Source organism: Girardinichthys multiradiatus, chromosome 9 (genome assembly GCF_021462225.1).
Source record: "Girardinichthys multiradiatus isolate DD_20200921_A chromosome 9, DD_fGirMul_XY1, whole genome shotgun sequence".
In the NCBI taxonomy this organism is placed as follows: Eukaryota; Metazoa; Chordata; class Actinopteri; order Cyprinodontiformes; family Goodeidae; genus Girardinichthys; species Girardinichthys multiradiatus.
This window is the reverse complement of record NC_061802.1, coordinates 4,225,205-4,244,886: the sequence shown is the minus strand read 5'-3', so window position 1 is coordinate 4,244,886 and position 19,682 is coordinate 4,225,205. Positions and strand designations below refer to the sequence as shown.

Sequence of the window (19,682 nt, the reverse complement as noted above, 5' to 3'; positions counted from 1 at the left end):
ATGTTGACTTTTCACTGATCTGCTAAGTGATTCCATGTAGATCGGACGGAGAGAGACGGTACAGATGAATCAGGACCAGAGACACAGCCCAGCTGATTGACTGCATTAAAAAGAGGATCAACCCGTGTGTCCTGGAAGGACTGTGCCTCGAAATTAAGAATTTGATTTCATCTAAAGCCTTTTTATCCAGACAACAGAAGTGAACTTGATCGGTGAACAGCTGATTGCTCTAAGTTTCAGGCTTCTGGAAGTCCTGAACCAACCTCTTTTATACCTCTGGGGTTTCCTTCAACTCTTCAGCCTGTGGAAGCTACTGTCTTCTGAAACATATGACAACAAAGTTCTTGTTTGACCAATGAAACCTGGAGCATCAGTGCCTCTCCTTTTAGAGGAAGAAAATTGAAGATTAAGCCATCTTTCCTTCAAGAAATTGCTCGTTGTTACCAGAAGAATTTTTCTCCATCAGGTGCATGGATGAGCCTCCGTCTTCAAAGCCTCCTCAAACCCACTAGTTTCAGCATCAGGGAAAGACAGGTTGAGTTGATTGATTTATTTCGATTGTTGAAATTATTATGTGTTGTCGAATTTAAGCTATTACTGACCCCGGCAAAAGCGTTACTAATTAAAGAAAGCATATCAAATTTTAGTTAAATCGTGGACATTCAATTATTTGAGTCACCTTATTGGTTTTTCGTTGGTGGTTAAAAAGTCTTGTTGCCTGGTTTTAAGAGATTTTTGGAGGTTTTAATAGGTTGCCTTAGTCAAGTTTGTTAAAACAGCGCCCTTGGGGCTCGTGCCAAGTCACTAAAATTAACCTAACGCCTATACCAGGAGCCAGTTGCGATATTAGGGAATGAGCAGCCGTGAACAGAAGTGACTGTCGAGGAGTGGATGACTGCTGTGGGCTACTCAGTCGTCCAGACCTCCAGTTGAAGAAGGGCGAGACATTGGATGAAGGCTGTCAGAGGCTAGGCGAGTCATTTCCCAACACCAGCTTAAACAGAACTTTCAGTAAACCTGCTTTGTAAGATCTTTCAGGTTTAGGGAAGTCCGGACCCGTTGGATGGAGAGCTGGATTGAGCAATCCCCTTAGAAATAGGGAAGTAGGAGGGAGGGGTTAGCTCATCGGATAACGAAATTAGACACACAGCAGTAGAAATAGGGGAGGAAAGAAACCCCCCAGCTGACATCATTTAGCGTCACTTGCAAACAGCCTGCTGCCCACGCTGACTTGCAGAGCATTTCCTCCTGTGGGTTCAGTCACACTGGTCCCATGGCTGTTTGAGCAGCAGCATCAGCCGGGATACTAAGGAATTTCTGCTGGACATGGAACATTTTATCCAGCAATAAATCTTCCCTAAAGACATAAATGGTAAGGACATGCTTTTACAATGATATATTTTCAAAGTATAGTTGGTTAACAGATCCCCAGTTGCCAATTTCACACTTCTTCTCTCACTGGCTGTTTCACTTTGGTAATTTCCTCCACACCACTGAGGTCTAATTTTAGGTTAATGATGAAGACATTCTTGTGTTTCTTTTGGCTTATTCTTGCTTTCCTTCTTCAAACTCACAAAGAAAAAGCTTAAAGTTGTACACTTTGTCTGTGATAAAAAAGGGAAGTTGGAGATTAAAGAAAGGAGAAATATACAGTTGATGAAAGACACCTTTGTTATACAGCTATCACCAGTTACTAATTGACAGGGTTGCTTCACTCAATTATCTGTTGTTCAGGTACAAAATATTCTGTTTGTATTAATTTTTTGCACTTTTGTGTCAATAATCTGTTATGGCTTGTAAAACTGAGTAATTACCTATTAATATTTAATTGTAAAACTCTTATATTCTTGTTAGTACAACTTTATAAAGGACTTCCCAAACAAGTTCCAGCTTCAATCTGAAGATTTTCATGAAGCACATTGATTATTTGTCGAGACCGGTGTAATATAAAGTGCCTTTATAAAACATGGAATAGGCCTTATTTGTAGTATTACTGATTTAGGAGTATTATGAACCTACGTCACTGAAGCAAAGCCTAATTTTAATATGAAGCACATTGAAAAATCATCCGGCAGCATGTCACAATTGAGTCATATTTAATATGTGTCACTATTTTCTGTTAAATAACTCCCTGTGTGCTTTCTGTCACACCTGCACAGCTACAGTCTGTGGTGAGGTTGTTTTCTGAGTATATGTGCCGACACACACACACACACACGCTACTGCAGGGCCTTTGCTGCAGCCGCTCTCCGTCTGACTGAAAGTGGAACCCCGTGTGTTCGGTTGCAAGCTTGTTTTGTGGTGCAGATACATTTTTTTTTTCATGCTTCTTTTCTTCCCTGTAATATAAAAGACGGCGGGACTGTACAGAGTCAGCAGCAAGCAGAGCTTGCAGCTTATTGGTGCAGAGGTGCGCTTCCATGGTAACCAGCGCAGGATGCTGGCTGAGGTAGAGGTCTGTGGTTGCAAGTACTTCCTGTTCTTCATGCTCCCTTTATCATTGGACAAAATATTGATCCTTTATTTAATTATTTTATTTTCTCTAAATAGACTTTAATCTTATTTCAATCATACGACGGAGTATTACGGCCAGGCTAAGAGATTTTCTTTTTTGAAATTACGAGAATAAAATCGTAATATTACGAGAAAGTAGTATTTAAAAAATTACGATTATAGCCTTAATATTAGGAGAATAAAGTCGTGATATTAGGAGAATAAAGTAATGACACTTCCTCTTCACAAAACAAGCAATTTCTTCCAAGTCTGAGTGGTTCCTTCTTTGAAACAGACACAGACATATGCACAATCATTTAAAAGTCCTGATAGTGCTAATAATGTGATGCAGATTTGCTAAACATTAAGAATGTCTTTATTTGTGAAACCAATACTTTACCTTCACAAGACGTTCAAAATTCCTCATTTTAATGCGTGGAAAACTGCGCTTTTCTTAGGAGTTCTCATAAAAATTCTGACTTTATTCTTTTAATATTCCGACATTATTTTCGTAATTTCAAAAAAAATAAAAATAAAAATAATCTCTTAGCCTGACTCTAAAACCCCGTCGTGCCATCAAAGTTTTTTTTCAATTAAATTAAACTGGTTTAAAAAGAGGTATTTTTCTGATCTCACATGTTGAGATTCAACTAAACCAAAGAGAAGATTTTTGCTTGAACCTCCGTGTCAGGGTGACAACAGAGGATCCCAAATCTGAATTCTTTTTAAAAACTGTGACGTAAATTAAAAACTACCGAACAACAATTTTAGCTATAGTGAAAGAAAACATTTCACTTGCTCTTCCTAGGTTGACCCAAGCAGGTCATGACATCTAAACACCCATGGCAAAAAGAAAAAAGAGAGATCACAAACAGGGATAAAAATTAAAAAAATTGCAGGATTAAGCTCCTACAGAACAGCACTCAACAAAAGGTCGCGAATCGGTGTCAAAGCACCCTCTACGTTTATTATCCTGGTACAAGTGATCATCCTGGGTGGTCCATTATGTTCTCCTCCCGTATGTTGATTATAGTATTTAGGTTAGAATAGTTGATTTCAACTATCTATGCTGTTTTCTTCATAAGTATTAAATCATTATCATGCTTATAGACTCAGTAATGACCAACTTTCAGTTTTCTGTCAGAGGCCACCAGATTTTTATGAAAATATCCTGGTGTTTCAAAGAGTTTATGATGCCATGCAATTTCTTGTCATTCCCCACGACCTAGGAAACAGGCCCACAGCATCACATGTAGATAGTGTCCAATGGTTGCTTTGTGTCTCTGATGAAGACAGATGCTGTCGAAACATTAAGGCTGGAAACTGATCAGTGAGCTCCAGCAATATTTTGCATTTGCATGGTTGCTATGGGGACTTGATGACCCCAAAAGGCCACTCTTTGCAGCAGTTCTCCAACAGGGAAGTTTGGACATTTATAACTTCCTTTACCGTCCTGCTCACTGTACGTTGGAGCAGCATATATCTATGTCCTCATCCAGCCCTGCTCGTCACAACTTCAATTGTTCAAAAACCTTTTGAGCGGACATGTTAAAGTAGTTGGATGATTTCTTGTAGATTTGCAGATTTATGAAGCTCAGCACACATCTGTCTTATTTGTTCTTTTCCTTGTTATTAATTGCATGTTATGTTGTTTTTCCCAAAAACAACTTCATTGCCACATGTGATACGGTGGGTCATGGTGTTTAATTCTATCATTTAGAACAGTGGGTGTCAGGGGCATGCAGCTGAAGTGGTTCAGGTCCTATTTGTTATGACGTACATTCTGTGTCAGCCTCTGTAAATCTTCATCCTTTAAGTGGAGTTCATCAAGGCTCAATTCTAAGCCCCCTTTCATTTTCTTTTTACCTGCTTCCCATCAGCTCTATCCTTAGGAAGCATAGTATACCTTTCAATTTGTTTTTAAAATCTTTAAATTGTCTTGCCACTCCATGCCTTTCTGAGCTGCTACACCCTTCCCCACCTTGCTGCTTTCTCAAATCTGCTAATCAGCTGATTCTGAACATACCCAGAACCAGGTCTAAGCTCAGAGCAGATTGGGCCTCTGCTGTGCTGGGGCCTCAGTTATGGGTTAATCTCCTGTTACCTAAAAGACAGGTCTCCTCATTAGTTGCGTTTAAATCTTTAATCAAAACACACCTTTATACTATGGCTTTCTCTACCTTTTAATTTGCTAATTTCAAGTTTTTTTTTTTGTCTTTATCTTTATTGATTGTTTTTATTTGTTGTTTTTAGTTTTTATATGTTGTTGGTTTGATCAGTTTGTACAGTGCAGCACTCTGTTCCCTCTAAACGCTTCTTAAAGGGCTTTATCAGGTAAACCGGATTGGACTGGACTGGATTTGCATGGATGACTATAAAAAATTGTCCTCTGTATCACATATTTATACAGAATGTTGTAGAATCTCAATTCAAAAAAGTGATGTTTACACTAGAAAATGCTTTAGTTAAATTTATTTGATAGGAATTGTTAGGGGTTGCAATAATTGTGACACCGGTCATTTTATTTGACACACACACACACACACACACACACACACACACACACACACACACACCACACACACACACACACACTAAACAAATGTCATCCCATTCATCCAGACCAGTCCAGATCCATCACAGGGCAACTCAGAGACACACAGGACTAACAACCATGCACACACGCACACACTCATGCCTGAGGACAACTTTTCAGAGACCAGTTAACGTAACAGTCGTGTTTTTGGACTGTTGGAGGAAGCCGGATTACCCAGAGAGAACCAGGGCCTGCACGGGGAGACTGCAAACTCCATGCAAAAAGATCTTGCATAGACCCAGGAACTTCTCGCTGCAAGGAAGCAGTGCTAACCACTTCCCCTGAGGGCCCACTGTCAAGAGCCTCAATAAATATGCTCAAATTAAAGTTTGGTTTTAAAAATAATGGTTTTCAGTGTAAAAGCCTGCTGCTGAAATAAAAATGAACTATTTTCAGCCATTTTTTTTTTTACATTTTTAGCAGGGTTATCAATAAACATACAATAAAAGTATACTGTCAAATGAATGTGTTAAAAAGCGCCATAATTAATGTATGTCACACATGCATAACACCCCCCCCTAATAAAAAATAATGCCCAAATCTGAAGAAGTGGGAGGTGCAGCAGTGAAGGAATATGCTCTGGAAGTGAAGTTTCTTTTTGATTTCAAACAAGTCATGTGGTTCCTGTAAATATCAGATGGTGTTTTACTTCATCTCAAAGGGGCTATATTAAGTTGGGTTGTGTGTGTCAGAGAGTGTGATGCTTCAAGCTTTAAAGTTGACACCACATAGCATTCATTTGATCTCAGTGAGTGATCTATTCTAAAATATCCGAGCAGAGGGTTACAGGAGGTGCTGCAGCATCATAGTCATCTTTGGAGTAAACCTTCTTCCTTTTGACTAAAAAAGTGATGCATCTGCAGCAGTGTTACAGCTGAAACAGAATAACGTTGACCTGGTCTCTTCCCTTAATATTTTACAGACTGGGTGGATGACTTTACGTCAACTCCACTACAGGAACCAAGGTAGAAATTGAGTTGAATTCGGTACTGATCTGGCGTTTTCTAGGCTTTTACACATTACTTGTGTATTTTACTATTTTTAAGTCATTTTGTGTTGTAGGTTGAGAATGCAGTCGGGGAGGGAGCACCCAGGATGTCGTACTAATGAATTATTGCAGATCATAAAAGGACTTTACTGCGATACTCAGGTTAAGATTAATCTGATGAGAGGTGCCGTTGCAAACAGAGCATGTGCGTAAATCATAATGAAGGTCTTATTCTATTATTTCAGATCAGTTAACTAAAAACATATACAATTTTGACATTGAATGCATTAATTGCAGCCTCACCCGTTGCACTCCACCTCCATCAATTCCATGAATGGATACTAGGTGGATTTCAGTTTTTGTTACTTTAATATAGCGGTTGAAATATTACAAAAAGACCTGATGGACTCCAGAAAACCAACTGATGACTCAGTAAACAGTATGTTACACAGTATATTTAATAAATTTATCTAATTAAGCTTTGGGGAGTGAGTCTGAACAGGCAGGGCAGCACTTAGTCTCCTATAATAACACACAATGTTGTTACAGACATTCACTTAAGGGTCTCTTCATTTTCATGACTATTTACATTGTAGATTCTCAACAAAGTCAAACAAATTATGAATGAACACACATTGAATTATGTAGCAAACAAAAAGTGTGAAATAACTCCAGAAATTTTTACATTTTATATTTTATATTTGTGTTTTAGATTGTATTTTAGATTCTTCAAAATATCCACCCTCTGATGACTGCTTTGCTCTCTTGCCGTTCTCTCCATGAGCTTCATGAGGTGGTCGCCTGAAATGGTTTTCCAAAGAGTCCTGAAAGAACTTCCCAGAGGTTCACTGAGAGACGGCCAAAGGTTGATATTTCAGTCATCACAGCAAAGGGCGGCTACTTTAAAGACTCTAAAATATAAAACATATTTACAGTTTTTGTTTGCTACATAATTCCATATGTGTTCATTCAGTTTTGATGCCGTCAGTAAGAATCTACGTACAATATTAAGGGGTTCTAAAACTTTTGAGCGGTATTGTATGTGGTGGCAAAATAAACATGGATTCTCATCTTGCCTTGTTTGTAGGAGGTTCAGTTGTTTTAAACTTTATAATTATTGCTCTGCATGTAGATATGAGCAAATAGATAATTCTTTAACCAATTCCTGTTTTTGAAGATCAACACACCCTGCCTTACTTGAATGTTATGTTCTCCTGTCTTTCCCATTTTGAAAGCATCTAAAAGAACAACAGAAAGTCTATGTATTAAGTTTGATGAACTTTACCTTAAAACAGCTACTTGTTCGTTAGGTTGTGATTTTGTTAAGAACAATATTTTTTAGTGTGAGATCCAAATCTGAGCATTTGTATCAGGATGATGCTATGCATTTGCAAATATGTGTTTGAGCATCACATTATAATTGAAGTGATTTATTCTAGGAGTTTATTGCTTCTTTTGGAACCATGCTGTTCAGAGTGCACAGAGAGGCTTTTTGCAATGCAAAGAGACTTATCACCTCTGAGAAAATCAAACCAGGAAACAGAGATGTTGCACTGTGCAATCTTGCTTTGAAAAGCTAGCGTAGGAGTTTGTAGAGGGCTGTTTGATTCTGCTTAGGGGTTATGCCCTGCTCTGTGCTGCACTGCTGACTTCCTGCTTCAGAACCAGAGCAGCAGCAGCAGCTGAACTTGTGCTCCTGTGTTGTCTTCAGGAGGAGAGCGTTGATGTGAAGGCTCTGAGGGCCAGGTTCAACAGCCAGGCCAGGACCTCAGACACCAGCAGCAGAGACAGTAGCTCTCCAAAATCTCCACGACCTGGTTTTGGGAGAGTGGTCCTACCTGCAACGGAGAACGAGTTGGCTCACAAAATAGCATCAACTGTTCCTCCTCGGCCTTATCAAGGTCTGGCGAAGTATCCGAAAGAAGAGCCAGTGACAGCCTCGGCAGCTGCTTCTTTTCCTCGACTGCCTCCCGTTTCTCCGGTCAGAACATCTATCCACCCCGGAGACACCAACAAGGTCAAGCAGACAGGGGAGATGCTTCAGAACATGATGCTCAGGCACCAAAAACTTCCTGGAGCCTCACTGTCCCCAGCACGATCTCCAGTGCCAGGTCCATCTCCCACCACCACGCCTCTTCTTCTCCGACAGCAACCCCGCCAAAAGAGCTCAGGAGAGGTGACCCCTCTCAGGAGGCCCCTGCCCCCAGAGGGGCCCCTGCCTTTAAAACCAAAACGACCCCCTAATGTCAATCTGGAGCCCTTTAGGAAGTTTAGGCGAGGAACTTCCCAATCGGACCAGAGGAGATGTAAGTCCGTTTTATTCAATTTAATTTGCTTAAACTTGTTTTGAAAATAAATGAAAAGAAACATAGATGGAAGAACAAATTAATTTTTTTTGTCCTATTACAAGATATTTAAAACTTTTGTTTTTGTTTTAAAATGTCTGGGCTGTGATATATTTTACTACTGAGCTTTATGTTTCATTCTTTAAATAGAAATCTGTACGTTTTTAAAACCTGAGACAAAGTAAAAAGTCTTAGAAAATGAACTTATTTCATGTTGTTTTTCACATTTCTCTCCTCTGGTTACCCCGACCTGCTGGCCAGGCTCGATGGATATAAGAATGCCCGTACCAGCGATGATGAGTGCCCCAAAACCTCCACAACGATCCAGCAAACCGAACAGGCTGCCGCGGCAGATCGCCTCCGTGTAAGCGCTCGAGTCTGTGAAAATGCATTCAGCTTTCAGATTCAGATGTATCTATTTAGAAACAGGTACAGTGCAGATTAATGGACGAGTATGCAGTTTTTATAAATACGGCAGATTGAAAAAAAGTGCTCACAAAATACATCATAATAATCAAATAAAGCATAATAGGGAACACCAAAGTAATTATATTACATAACAGCATAAAATACTAATAGCACAATTTCCTGTATAAAAAAATTATGAAACATGATTAGAAGAACAAATAATCAAAGCCTTGTGTTTGCTGCTGGGGAAATATGAGACTTTCAAAGGTCTTTGTTCATTTTTGAAGATTTTTTTGTAAACGAAAAATAACGAAGTCTGATGATTGTTAACAAGATATAACAGAGCCACAAAGCCTTTTTTTTTGCCTTGTATCCATCAGATGTAATTCATTATTTTGTGTTTGAGAAGCCAAACAAATAAAAAAAATCTAAAAATGACGTAGAATATTAAAACAAATCAATTTATCTGATGATAGATTTTACTGTTTCTCTCTGCTCTTCTAGTCTCTTTCAATCAGACATCTCCTGCTTTTAATTAAGCATAATTTTGATTTATCATCTCAGTTTATTTTAACCAATAAAATGTTATTTATACGAATATATTCACTGATTTCAGAGACTTTGAGGATGAACAGGAGACCTACGATGACATTGGAAGTTTTGAAAAGAACGGTACTCAAAAGACTTTTTAAAAATGCAGTTATGATACAATTTCTGCACGTTTCAATGCCAAATACAGATAAGTTTGCTTTGTAACTTTGCAGAGTCCTGTAGCGACAACAATTCCCAGCAAATGGATAGGGTAAGTAAGGGCACGCTTACAGTTTTCCAGGTTTATGGTTTAAAATCCTTCCAAAACTTTATTGCACCTTTAATTTAACATATTTTCTGTGCAATTCAACAGAAAACAAAAGTAAAAAGTACAATTGTGCACACCTTTAGCCTAATAATTTAATTGGATTTTAGCATTTATTTTTCTTGAGTTCAAATTGCCATCCATCTTATTGGACTGGATTGACCTTAATAAACTTTAGCTTTCCTAGTAGGATTTCCCAGACATTTCATCATTGGCATCTTTTAGCTGAAGCCTTGTTTTTTTGGGAGGGTGAGGAGAAGGGTACAAAACAATTCACAGCATTATATATATTTATACCATGGTAGCTTATAGTAAAAACAGTCATCAGTGATGGTGACAAAAAACTGGACATTTTTCCAAAAGTAAAGAAAACACAAGACAGAAACTGGTCAGGGAAGCTGCCAGCACTCCGATAGCTACAGTGACAGAAGCTGCAGGAAGTTACAATAAGTACTGGTTTAAATGTGACTCCAACGTCCTTTATTTTCCATATGTGGACTGAGAAGTAGAGTTTCAAAACCAAACTTCAAACATTGGGCCTTAACTGCAAAAGGTATGTTTAGCAGAGAAAAGGATACCCCCAGTGACACATGGTGACAGCAGCATCATGATATGCAGTTACCTTTCCTCAGATTAAACTGGGGTTTTAGTAGAGGTGTGAGCATGTCCAAACACCAGTCCGTTCTGACCCAAAACCTTCGGGTGTGTGCTAGAAAGCTGAAGGTGGACATAGATTTTACAGTGAGTCCAAGTCAAGAAAAGACTGGTTTCAGAAGACAAAAATTTATATTTTAAAACGACTTTACAAGAGCCTGGACCTAAGTCCAACATATCTGTCCAATGAGCTACAGAGGCCTGTGGACCAGAGATGTCCTCACAGTATGTTAGAGTGGAAGCACTTTTGCTTGGTAAGAGGGCACAGTCAATATTTAACATTTTGCATAAGATACATAATATTCAAGTGGGATGTAGTCAATACCACCTAACCTGAGGCTGACAGTGCTTACACACTAAACCTTTGGAATGCTTCGTACTGTGCCAGAGTCTGGTTTCTGGAGCGGATCACGCTGGTGTGACCCATTCTGGACGCTGAAACTGATCAAAAAACCCTACCCTGGCATGATTACAATTCCCGGGATACATTCTTTCACACAACAACCAGTCTCTGCACGGTTTATCTGGACCCAGGAGCAGTTTGCTTGCATTCTGAATGCATGCCAGGCCAGCAAATCCGAAGATGAAAGATTTTAAAAATGTCTTGTGGGGCTACATGGAGTAGTGAAAAGGTGCAGGCACACAACTACATTTAAAAAAACCAAAGTAACAACAGAAACCCAGATGAGACGGATTTTCTTTCTCGTGCTTTTTTCTTCACGATCAGCATAATACTGGAGCAATACTGCCCCCGTTGCAACTGCATGATGTCGTTTGGTCGTGTCTAAACATCTCAGTGTGAAACTTAAGGTGTGAATTTTCTCACTTTTACCCATCCCTGGACCAGGCCAGCAGTGTGAATGCACCCTGAATCCTTACCAAGACCAGTTAATACCAAGAACAAGAACAAGACAACACCAAGACTTTCAGGGAGGCCAAAACCAAATCAGTGCGAGACCATTTTCAAGACTATAATGATGTAGCTGTTGCTGCAAATGTTTAAAGCAAGCTGAGCTGTAACAGGGCTCCAGGCTAATGGGTCGCACTGGTGCGGCAAACTTCCTCACTTAGCTGTTCTACCACAACATGAAGGTGAACCTAAACTTGTACGTAAACAGACCTCAGCTACAAGCCACTAGTCTATTAACTCTGTCAAGCTGGTAACAAGTTAAACAGACAGAGCAGACAACTCTGAAGAATGCATCCATCCAGCTAAATATGAACCTTCCCAATGCAACCAGAACTTTCACATTAAATTGCAGCAAAAAGAAAGGTTGGTGCAGCTCTGGTGTTGACTGATTGTGAGACTGAATCCTACGTCCTGCACGTCGGAGACCAAAATAAGACAGTAAAAATATAGACGAGAATTAAACAAGACCAAGGCTGGCCTCAAGCAACAGAACACTAGCTGATAAGCTCCTACCAAAGGAGACTAAATGCTCAAATTAAATAAAAAGGTGCATCAACAAACCAAAGTCTCCTGGAATTTTACAAGTCAAAGCTGCTGGAAAGATTCTGAAGGAAAAACAGGCCAAACATCAAACTTTGCAACAACTGGTTTTCGTTTGAATTTGATTCAAACATTTGCTGAACGATGGTTTTAATCTAATAATCTAAAACTATTTGCTGTTTTACAAGTAGAAATAAACCCCTTTTTCTTGCAGGATGATGACGATGATGACGATGTGTACGAGTTTATTGACGAGTAAGTATAAACTCCCTGCATCTACCCTTAAACCTTGGCTTGTTAAGCTTTCTAATGGCCAAAAGTAGATTGTGGTTACAGCTGCATGAGCCTCACAGAGCAAACTATTTCTTCTTTATTTGTCACTTTCTTTATTTGTCACTTTGTTTCTCACTGTTGCTGTAGTGACTTGTACAACACCCTCTATAGAAAGGGGCTGTACACATGGCTTTCAGGTGATGCTTTAAATGATAAACCTCTATTTTCTGTTTATTTACTATCATTAACATATGTACCCTTTCAGCTGTTTAATCTGCTAAAGCAGAAATTACTGTCTTGAAAAATGATTCAAGCCAGTAATTTCAGGCCAAATGAGCAAACTACGAAATTGCATAAGATGAATTTGAAAACAAACGTTTAACACAAATGCAGCCTGAAGAAATCCACTTTTATTAAATTCATCAAAGAGTTTCTTTTGGCCCTTTTTAAGAGACCAGGTGGGGGCAAACCATCTGACTCCTGAGAAGAACAACCAGAAGGACACAAAGAGTCAAGAGGAACGAGGAAAGAAGGAGCAGCTGGAGCATCAGAAGAAACAGGCTGAGCTGAAGAAGAACTTTCAGGTAAAGAAGTGAAATTAGTTCACCAGGATCCGGCACTACTGAAGCACAACTGATCCCTCCCTTTCATACAAGCTGTGCAACTTTCTTTCTGCTTTTTCCTCTGCAGATTAAAGGCGAGGTGAACGTTCTTCATACAGCGAGGGTACGGTGTGACTGGCAGGCTGAAGAAAAACTGGACCTCAGCGTTCGACAAGGAGAGAGCGTGGAGATCCTTCGTGTGGAGAACAACCCCAGGGGCAAATGGTTGGCTCGTTCTATGAGTGGACAATGTGAGTCTTAAATACACACCTCTAGTTTCTCAATGTTCTACTGTCAATGATCTTTTTTCTTGAAGAGCAGTAAAAGCAACAGTTTCCGGGTTTTCCAAGTCTCTTTGTTTGACTAGTACAAACAGAGAGATTATCACTCAGGTTAAAGGGAAAGCGTGTCAACTAAAGTTAAAATGTGCTGTGTGAACAATCAAACATCTGTGCAACCATCCTGAGTTTCTTTCTTTCTCAGTTGGTCTTGAAAGCAAAGAAATAGTGTGGCTCAGCATTGGTGAAGCTCTTTTATCGTGCATGCAGTTTTTCTTTGCTTCTTATTAACAGTTCGAGAATAAATTTTGTTTGAGATATTTTGTGTTATTTCTGCTGATAGCTGTATTTTTTGGTTGGGGCGGAATAAGACAGATTATTTTTACGAAGATGACACTAGACTCAACCTGTTAGATTAGAAAACTTTGGTGAAACTCCCTCTCTGCTTGTTTGCCTCTGTGTTCTGTTTGGAGACTTCATTAAGTTCTGCAGTTCAGCAAAAATATGAAGCTGAGATGCACTTTATCTCACCAAACAGTTGTGTCTGTATGCTTTAATGGTGACATAGGACATAGTGAATATGTTGGTTTCAGACTGGGTGGCAAGCAAAGAGTCTTACTGTGGTTGCTGGTGTGTGCAGCAGCAGTTAAATTGTCTAATACAGCACCGTGCAAAAGTCTTGAGTGATCCATTATTTCTTTACATTTTTCTTCCAAGCAGGCGGCCTTTCATTTAATCTTTTAAAGGGTTGAATATCATAATTATTTACTTTAACTTTTATTCAGGCTTGAAGCTCACAATAAATATATTAATTTATATTACTAAAATTAAAAGAATATGTTAAAAAGATGTAAAAAGTAAAAAAGCCAGTAGCTGAAGGTTGCTGAAAGTTGTTTGGAACAATCCTAGGCATCAGTGCATAACACAATGTACACCCAAGATAAAAATAGTCTCCAGCTAGAATTTCAGTCCATCAGGTGAAGATATGTGTGATAATTTATCCACTGAGGAGGAAGAAATCAAGACAAATGTTCTCTGTGAGCAGTAGTTTGGAGACCTAACAAACCAGCACCCAATGGGGGAATTTAAATGGGGTTGTCATAGGCCCAGTCTGTCATTCACCACAGTGATATGATGCTCCAGTTTTGAGAAGCATTTTTACCACTGGTTGTACAGGTATGAAACTGAATCTACATCCGAACAACTGTGACAACGGAATATCTTACTTTATATTAGAAAGCCATGCAGTGGTTGTGCAAGTCTCACTTTTCTCCTTGTAATCAGTTTGTTTTTACTGCACGCAGTAATGTACGTGTCAAAATGTTATTCCGAGGGCAATGTTTGTCATGCCCCTCAAACAAAAGTTTATCATCAGTTAGTTTACCTGCAACAGCATGTTGTTTGGTCCTAAAAAGTCACTTAAAGCAAAAGCTACACTTGCTTTAAGTGTATATTAACTTTCCTTCTATCTACCACAAGGGTGGATAGAGGGGAAGTTAATATACAAATATACAATCAGACTGCAGCTGGAGTCACTCATTTATGTGGCTCAGACATGGAGGATGAAAAGCAGATGCACAATCTGCATTTGTTCTGAGAATTGCAGATTGTGTTGAATCAATATCCACTGTTTTACACTGACAGAGGATGAATAAAAAAACAAAACTGCTGTAAAATTTCACTTTTCTTACTTGACAAACTTTATGCTCACAAACAACAGCTACAGTCCATTCTGTGTGGCTGGCAACTCCTGCTAAAGCTATCTGTACTAGCAGTGGGATAAGAAGCATTTTACTGCATCCCCTCAGGTTCGGGTTATTCCTTGCATTAAATCCAATGTCCCAATCATTTCATAACCTCGTGGGAAAAAAAGTGTTTCAAAAGGGCTCACTAAACCTCTTTCTGTGTAGTCAAGAAGCGGCCATATGCATATTTGTTTTTTTTACCGTGTCCTGTCTAGACCGTGTCCTGTCCAGAGTAGCTCTGAATTGTTGTCTGAGTGCCAAGAAGAAGAACAGATTTACTTAAACAAGTGGAGCATTACAGCTAATGCTATGATGCTCCGCTTGATATATATAGAAAAAACAATATTAGAAACTGCTTTGGGATTATTTCAATTTCAATGGACACATACAGGGGTTGGACAATGAAATTGAAACACCTGGTTTTAGACCACAATAATTTATTAGTATGGTGTAGGGCCTCCTTTTGCGGCCAATACAGCATCAATTCGTCTTGGGAATGACATATACAAGTCCTGCACAGTGGTCAGAGGGATTTTAAGCAATTCTTCTTGCAGGATAGTGGCCAGGTCACTACGTGATACTGGTGGAGGAAAACGTTTCCTGACTCGCTCCTCCAAAACACCCCAAAGTGGCTCAATAATATTTAGATCTGGTGACTGTGCAGGCCATGGGAGATGTTCAACTTCACTTTCATGTTCTTCAAACCAATCTTTCACCAGTCTTGGTGTGTGTATTGGTGCATTGTCATCCTGATACACGGCACCGCCTTCAGGATACAATGTTTGAACCATTGGATGCACATGGTCCTCAAGAATGGTTCGGTAGTCCTTGGCAGTGACGTGCCCATCTAGCACAAGTATTGGGCCAAGGGAATGCCATGATATGGCAGCCCAAACCATCACTGATCCACCCCCATGCAATGTTCATGAAATGTGTTTCCGTCATGGGATAGAAGTACGCCTTGTGTTTGTCTAATTTACTCGAACAGTAAACTTGGGCGCGCAGTTAAAGCACACGACCCATGGAGGCTATAGTCCTCGACCCAGCCGTCATGGGTTCGAGCCTGCTTACAAGTTAAAGTCCACTAGAGCCACATAATGAAAAAAACTGTAAACTTGATTCTTGAGCAATAAAATTAAACATTATCCAAATACTAGCAAAGATAATCCCATAAATAAAAACAAATCATCATTCTGTGTTAAAAAGATACTGCGTCAAAAGTTGGATGCTCAGGCTACAATGTTTTTGACTTCTTCCAGATGGGTACATCAGCAACTCCTGCATGGATATCGACTATGAAGCAGTAAAAAAATTTAAAATGCCACCGGTGAGAAAATTTGACACATTCGATTTACCTCCGCCACCCCCGGACCCTCCTGCGATGTTAAATATGGAGTCCAACAACAGAGACAGGTAGAGGCATGGAGGACTGGATCAGTCTGGATGTGTTTAATGATTGTTTCAGACACAAGAGATAAAGTTTTATGTGTAGCTGTTTTAGTTTTGCTTGGTTTAACTACAATTTGTTTTGTTTTCTCTGATTTGCAGCTTGCTTCAAGATGATGGTGAGTTGTATCACTCCAACACAGATATATCAGTTTAGGATTATTGACCAGAAATATTTATTTCTTTAAATCTTTTACATTAGTACAAGTACAAATATCATGCTACTTAAAGTTGGGAGGGTGCATGGAGGTGCATATCTGCTAGCTGCTCTCTCACAGACTTTATTGTTCTTGGCTCATCTTAAACAATTATATTTTTGTATTGATTTTTTTTTTCAAAAATAATTTCTCAGATATTGACAAATTCGAGAAATTCAGCAAGACGTGTTTAAATCACTTGCTGGTTTTATGTCTGTTTCATTTTTAAATAATAATATATTTTATTTTTTTGCCTAATTTATCATGTGGGCTGCACGGTGGAGCAGTTGGTAGACTAATTAGTTCCACTGTTTTTCTGCTCCTAGGTGACTATGATGATGTTCAACCGTTGCCTGAGGATTTCCCTCCACCCCCGCTTGAAATGTGGTATTTATTTGCATCTGGTTCAAACAAAACTGTAAATGAGATGCTAAAATATGAAGATATCTGCAGAGTCACTGTAATATGTTTTGACTGAACTTGTTAAGTGTTGATACCGGTTGATGCTACGTTGGAGAGAAAAAGTGCATTTCTAGTGCAGGTGTGTGAGAAAAGGTCTGTCAGGGATACCTGACTAACTCTCAGGTTATATGTTTTCAGCATAAACCCCAAGGTGGAGAAAGAGCTAAGAAAAAAATTTAAGGTAAGAAATTTTTCTTCACTTTTATATCAGATGAATTTAATAACATCTGCTGAACAGTTTCTTATGGATTATTATGGTATTTGTATCCATCTGGATTAGTTGTTCATAAGAAACATTTAGAAAAAGAAACAAGAGCTGAGATGCATCCTAACATTCATGAGAAACTGGGTTTTACTCTTCTCTCTCAGTATGACGGACCTCTCAGGGTGCTGCACTGCATGATGGTGGATCCCAACTGTGTCATAAAGAAGCTAGGGGGAAAAGACCTCCAAGTGACTCAGGGAGAAGTCGTGGACATCATCGATGAAACAAACAGCAAGAAATGTTTGTGTCGAAACAGGTTTGGAAAATGTACGTAAACCATTTGATTCGCCTGTTTGCCCATATTTGTTTTTTCCCTCTGGTCTGGAAAGCAGGCTACAGTTTGTCAGAGAAGTGGTATATGCATAAAGGAGGTTTAATGTGAAGAACGTAGATGTTCTATCTCATGTGAGGTTCTGGTTCAGTACGATGATCAGCTTCTCTTTCATTCAAGTTAAGTATTGTTAACCATGGAGATAAATACTGAGCCCTCATCAAACCAAAAATAATTAAGCGGCCTCTTGCAAGTAGATGTTATTCAGTATAGTCACATGACCACATTTTCTTACAATGGACTGGTTGTAAAAGTGGGTAAAAACACCACCGCCCTGAGTTCATTCTCAAACTGATATCTGGATTTTATTTTTTGAATAATGATTTCTTCCTCTGTGAGTGGCCTTTCATTCCATGCTGGTACAGGACTCGTTGACTCTAGTCATCTCTTGGACATTTGACCCGTCTTCTCCCTGAACACGGTTACATTTTATGGTGGTTGAAAAGATGAATGTAGACCCTTCAGGCTTCTGAGTTTGTACCCATGGATGAACCAAACTTGAGGAGATCCATAGCCGTTTGTTGTCATACGAGAAGCAGCACCATGTTTCAGGTGTTGCCTCAGAATACATCCACAGGTGTTCCTTCAATTAACTCAAATGTTTTGAGGCTTGCAAAGCCACAATATCACCCTGAAATTGTTAGAAGGAGCAGTCAAGTGCATTACAAGTTCTGAAATTAAAGATATTTGTCTGAAAAACAAATCATAAAACAATTCTCTTTCTGACTATGCTGGCATTTAACAATTATCATTATTTTTAGCAGTCCTATCTGATGGGACAGTATGTGTGGTTATCTGGCTTCTGCTGTATCTGTTTGTCGTTCATAAACATCAGAGACAAAAATTAATAACTTGAAAAACTATTTTACAGCTGTTCAAACTTACTGTATTTCACATTTTCATTAACGTGGGGGGATTTAGCAGAATAATAGTACTGTTAATAGTAATATGGGGTGAATTTGTTGGTATGATAAATTGATTTGTGCTTTATCTTGTTTCACAGACGGATATGTGTCAAAATCTCTTCTTCTCCCAATGTGAGTAAATCTTCCCCAGTTCATGAGACTCAGCAACTATTAATAATAATTATTATTCAGTATTTGTTAAGTTTATTTTCATAATTATTTTCTATTTCTAGAATAAAAAAGATTACTGGTCATTTACAGTAAATTAATTAAGAGGCATACTGAAAAACATAAATGATTGTTGAACAATATGATCTCAAGCAATGTTGCAGTTTGGTGAATGATTGTTTCTCTTTAGGGAAGGAGACATTTATGATGATGTGGACTACCCTGATGGTAAGCTTAGCTTGTCTCTTATAGCTTCAGATGATTCTTTATTCAATTTTAATACCCAAATTAAAATCTACCGTCTATTTATTCATTCTGTTGTCCTTTCCTTTCTAGATGTTTACGACAACGACAATCCAAACATGGATTACAGAAAAATGTCAAACTAATCCTGCACTTAAACATGCGGGAGCAAACTATCAGAACAAAAACTAAAAACTTCAGGTGTTTCAAGCTAGAATGTAGTCAAGCGATAACGGAGATCCATCTGGGTACAAATACTTGACCTGCTTCCAAAATCTGCTGTGTTTTGTACGAGTTTGGTTGTTATTTAAAACTTTGCTGAACAGAAAAGGACAGATTTTCAGTCTGTCCCTCAAACAAACGAGCTGTGTTGTAAACAAGTCAAACTAGTTGTAGTTTTTTATCAAACCGATATGAGTTACAGCAAAATCAACTACAGTTTTATATCTAAACCATCCAGACAGGATAAACTAAAATGGATACCTGTTTCCAATCAGAGGACATTAAATATATTTGATAATGGCAACATATCAAAACACACACACACAAACACACACACCGAGAATTATACATTTATTATTGTACTGTTTGTCAAACTGCTTGTATAGAAACGTAATACACTATTTCTGTTGCTTTGTGTATTTCTCAGCATCAAAGATAATTTAAAATAAATGTGTTACTGTTTTTGTGTGTTTTTATTTTACAAAAATAACAAAATGTTATAGAAGACTACTGATGGACGCTTTTTAGACAAGGCACAATAAAGCAGAGGTGCTTCATGGGAATATTTGACCCAAATCTGTGGCGACAATGACACCGAAGAAAACAAACAAACTGAAAGAAAAACATATATATATATATATAAAGATTGAACAGCTTAAACATCAAGTAGTTATTTCAGGTATGCAACCTGTAAAGAAAATTAATTAGATCTAAAACACACTTTCAGCATATTTGCACAATATTTCCTGATAAAA

General features: G+C 38.6%; 1 protein-coding gene across 2 annotated transcripts; it reads left to right on the top strand.

Moving 5' to 3' along the window:
• Positions 1-1,226: 1,226 nt before the first annotated feature.
• si:ch73-40i7.2 (FYN-binding protein 1) lies at positions 1,227-19,389 on the top strand. 2 transcript variants are annotated; one of them, XM_047374915.1, is made up of 16 exons: positions 1,227-1,372; positions 7,789-8,383; positions 8,684-8,786; positions 9,447-9,502; positions 9,595-9,632; positions 12,005-12,045; positions 12,515-12,647; positions 12,754-12,916; positions 15,948-16,101; positions 16,237-16,253; positions 16,658-16,715; positions 16,932-16,974; positions 17,163-17,325; positions 18,393-18,426; positions 18,653-18,690; positions 18,799-19,389. In XM_047374915.1, the coding sequence occupies exons 1-16, from the start codon at positions 1,370-1,372 to the stop codon at positions 18,849-18,851; spliced, it is 1,692 nt and encodes a 563-aa protein (XP_047230871.1). In that variant the 5' UTR covers positions 1,227-1,369; the 3' UTR covers positions 18,852-19,389. The 2 variants fall into 2 exon arrangements, with proteins under 2 accessions (XP_047230871.1, XP_047230870.1); XM_047374914.1 differs by having other exon boundaries at positions 16,658-16,718.
• Positions 19,390-19,682: the final 293 nt, after the last annotated feature.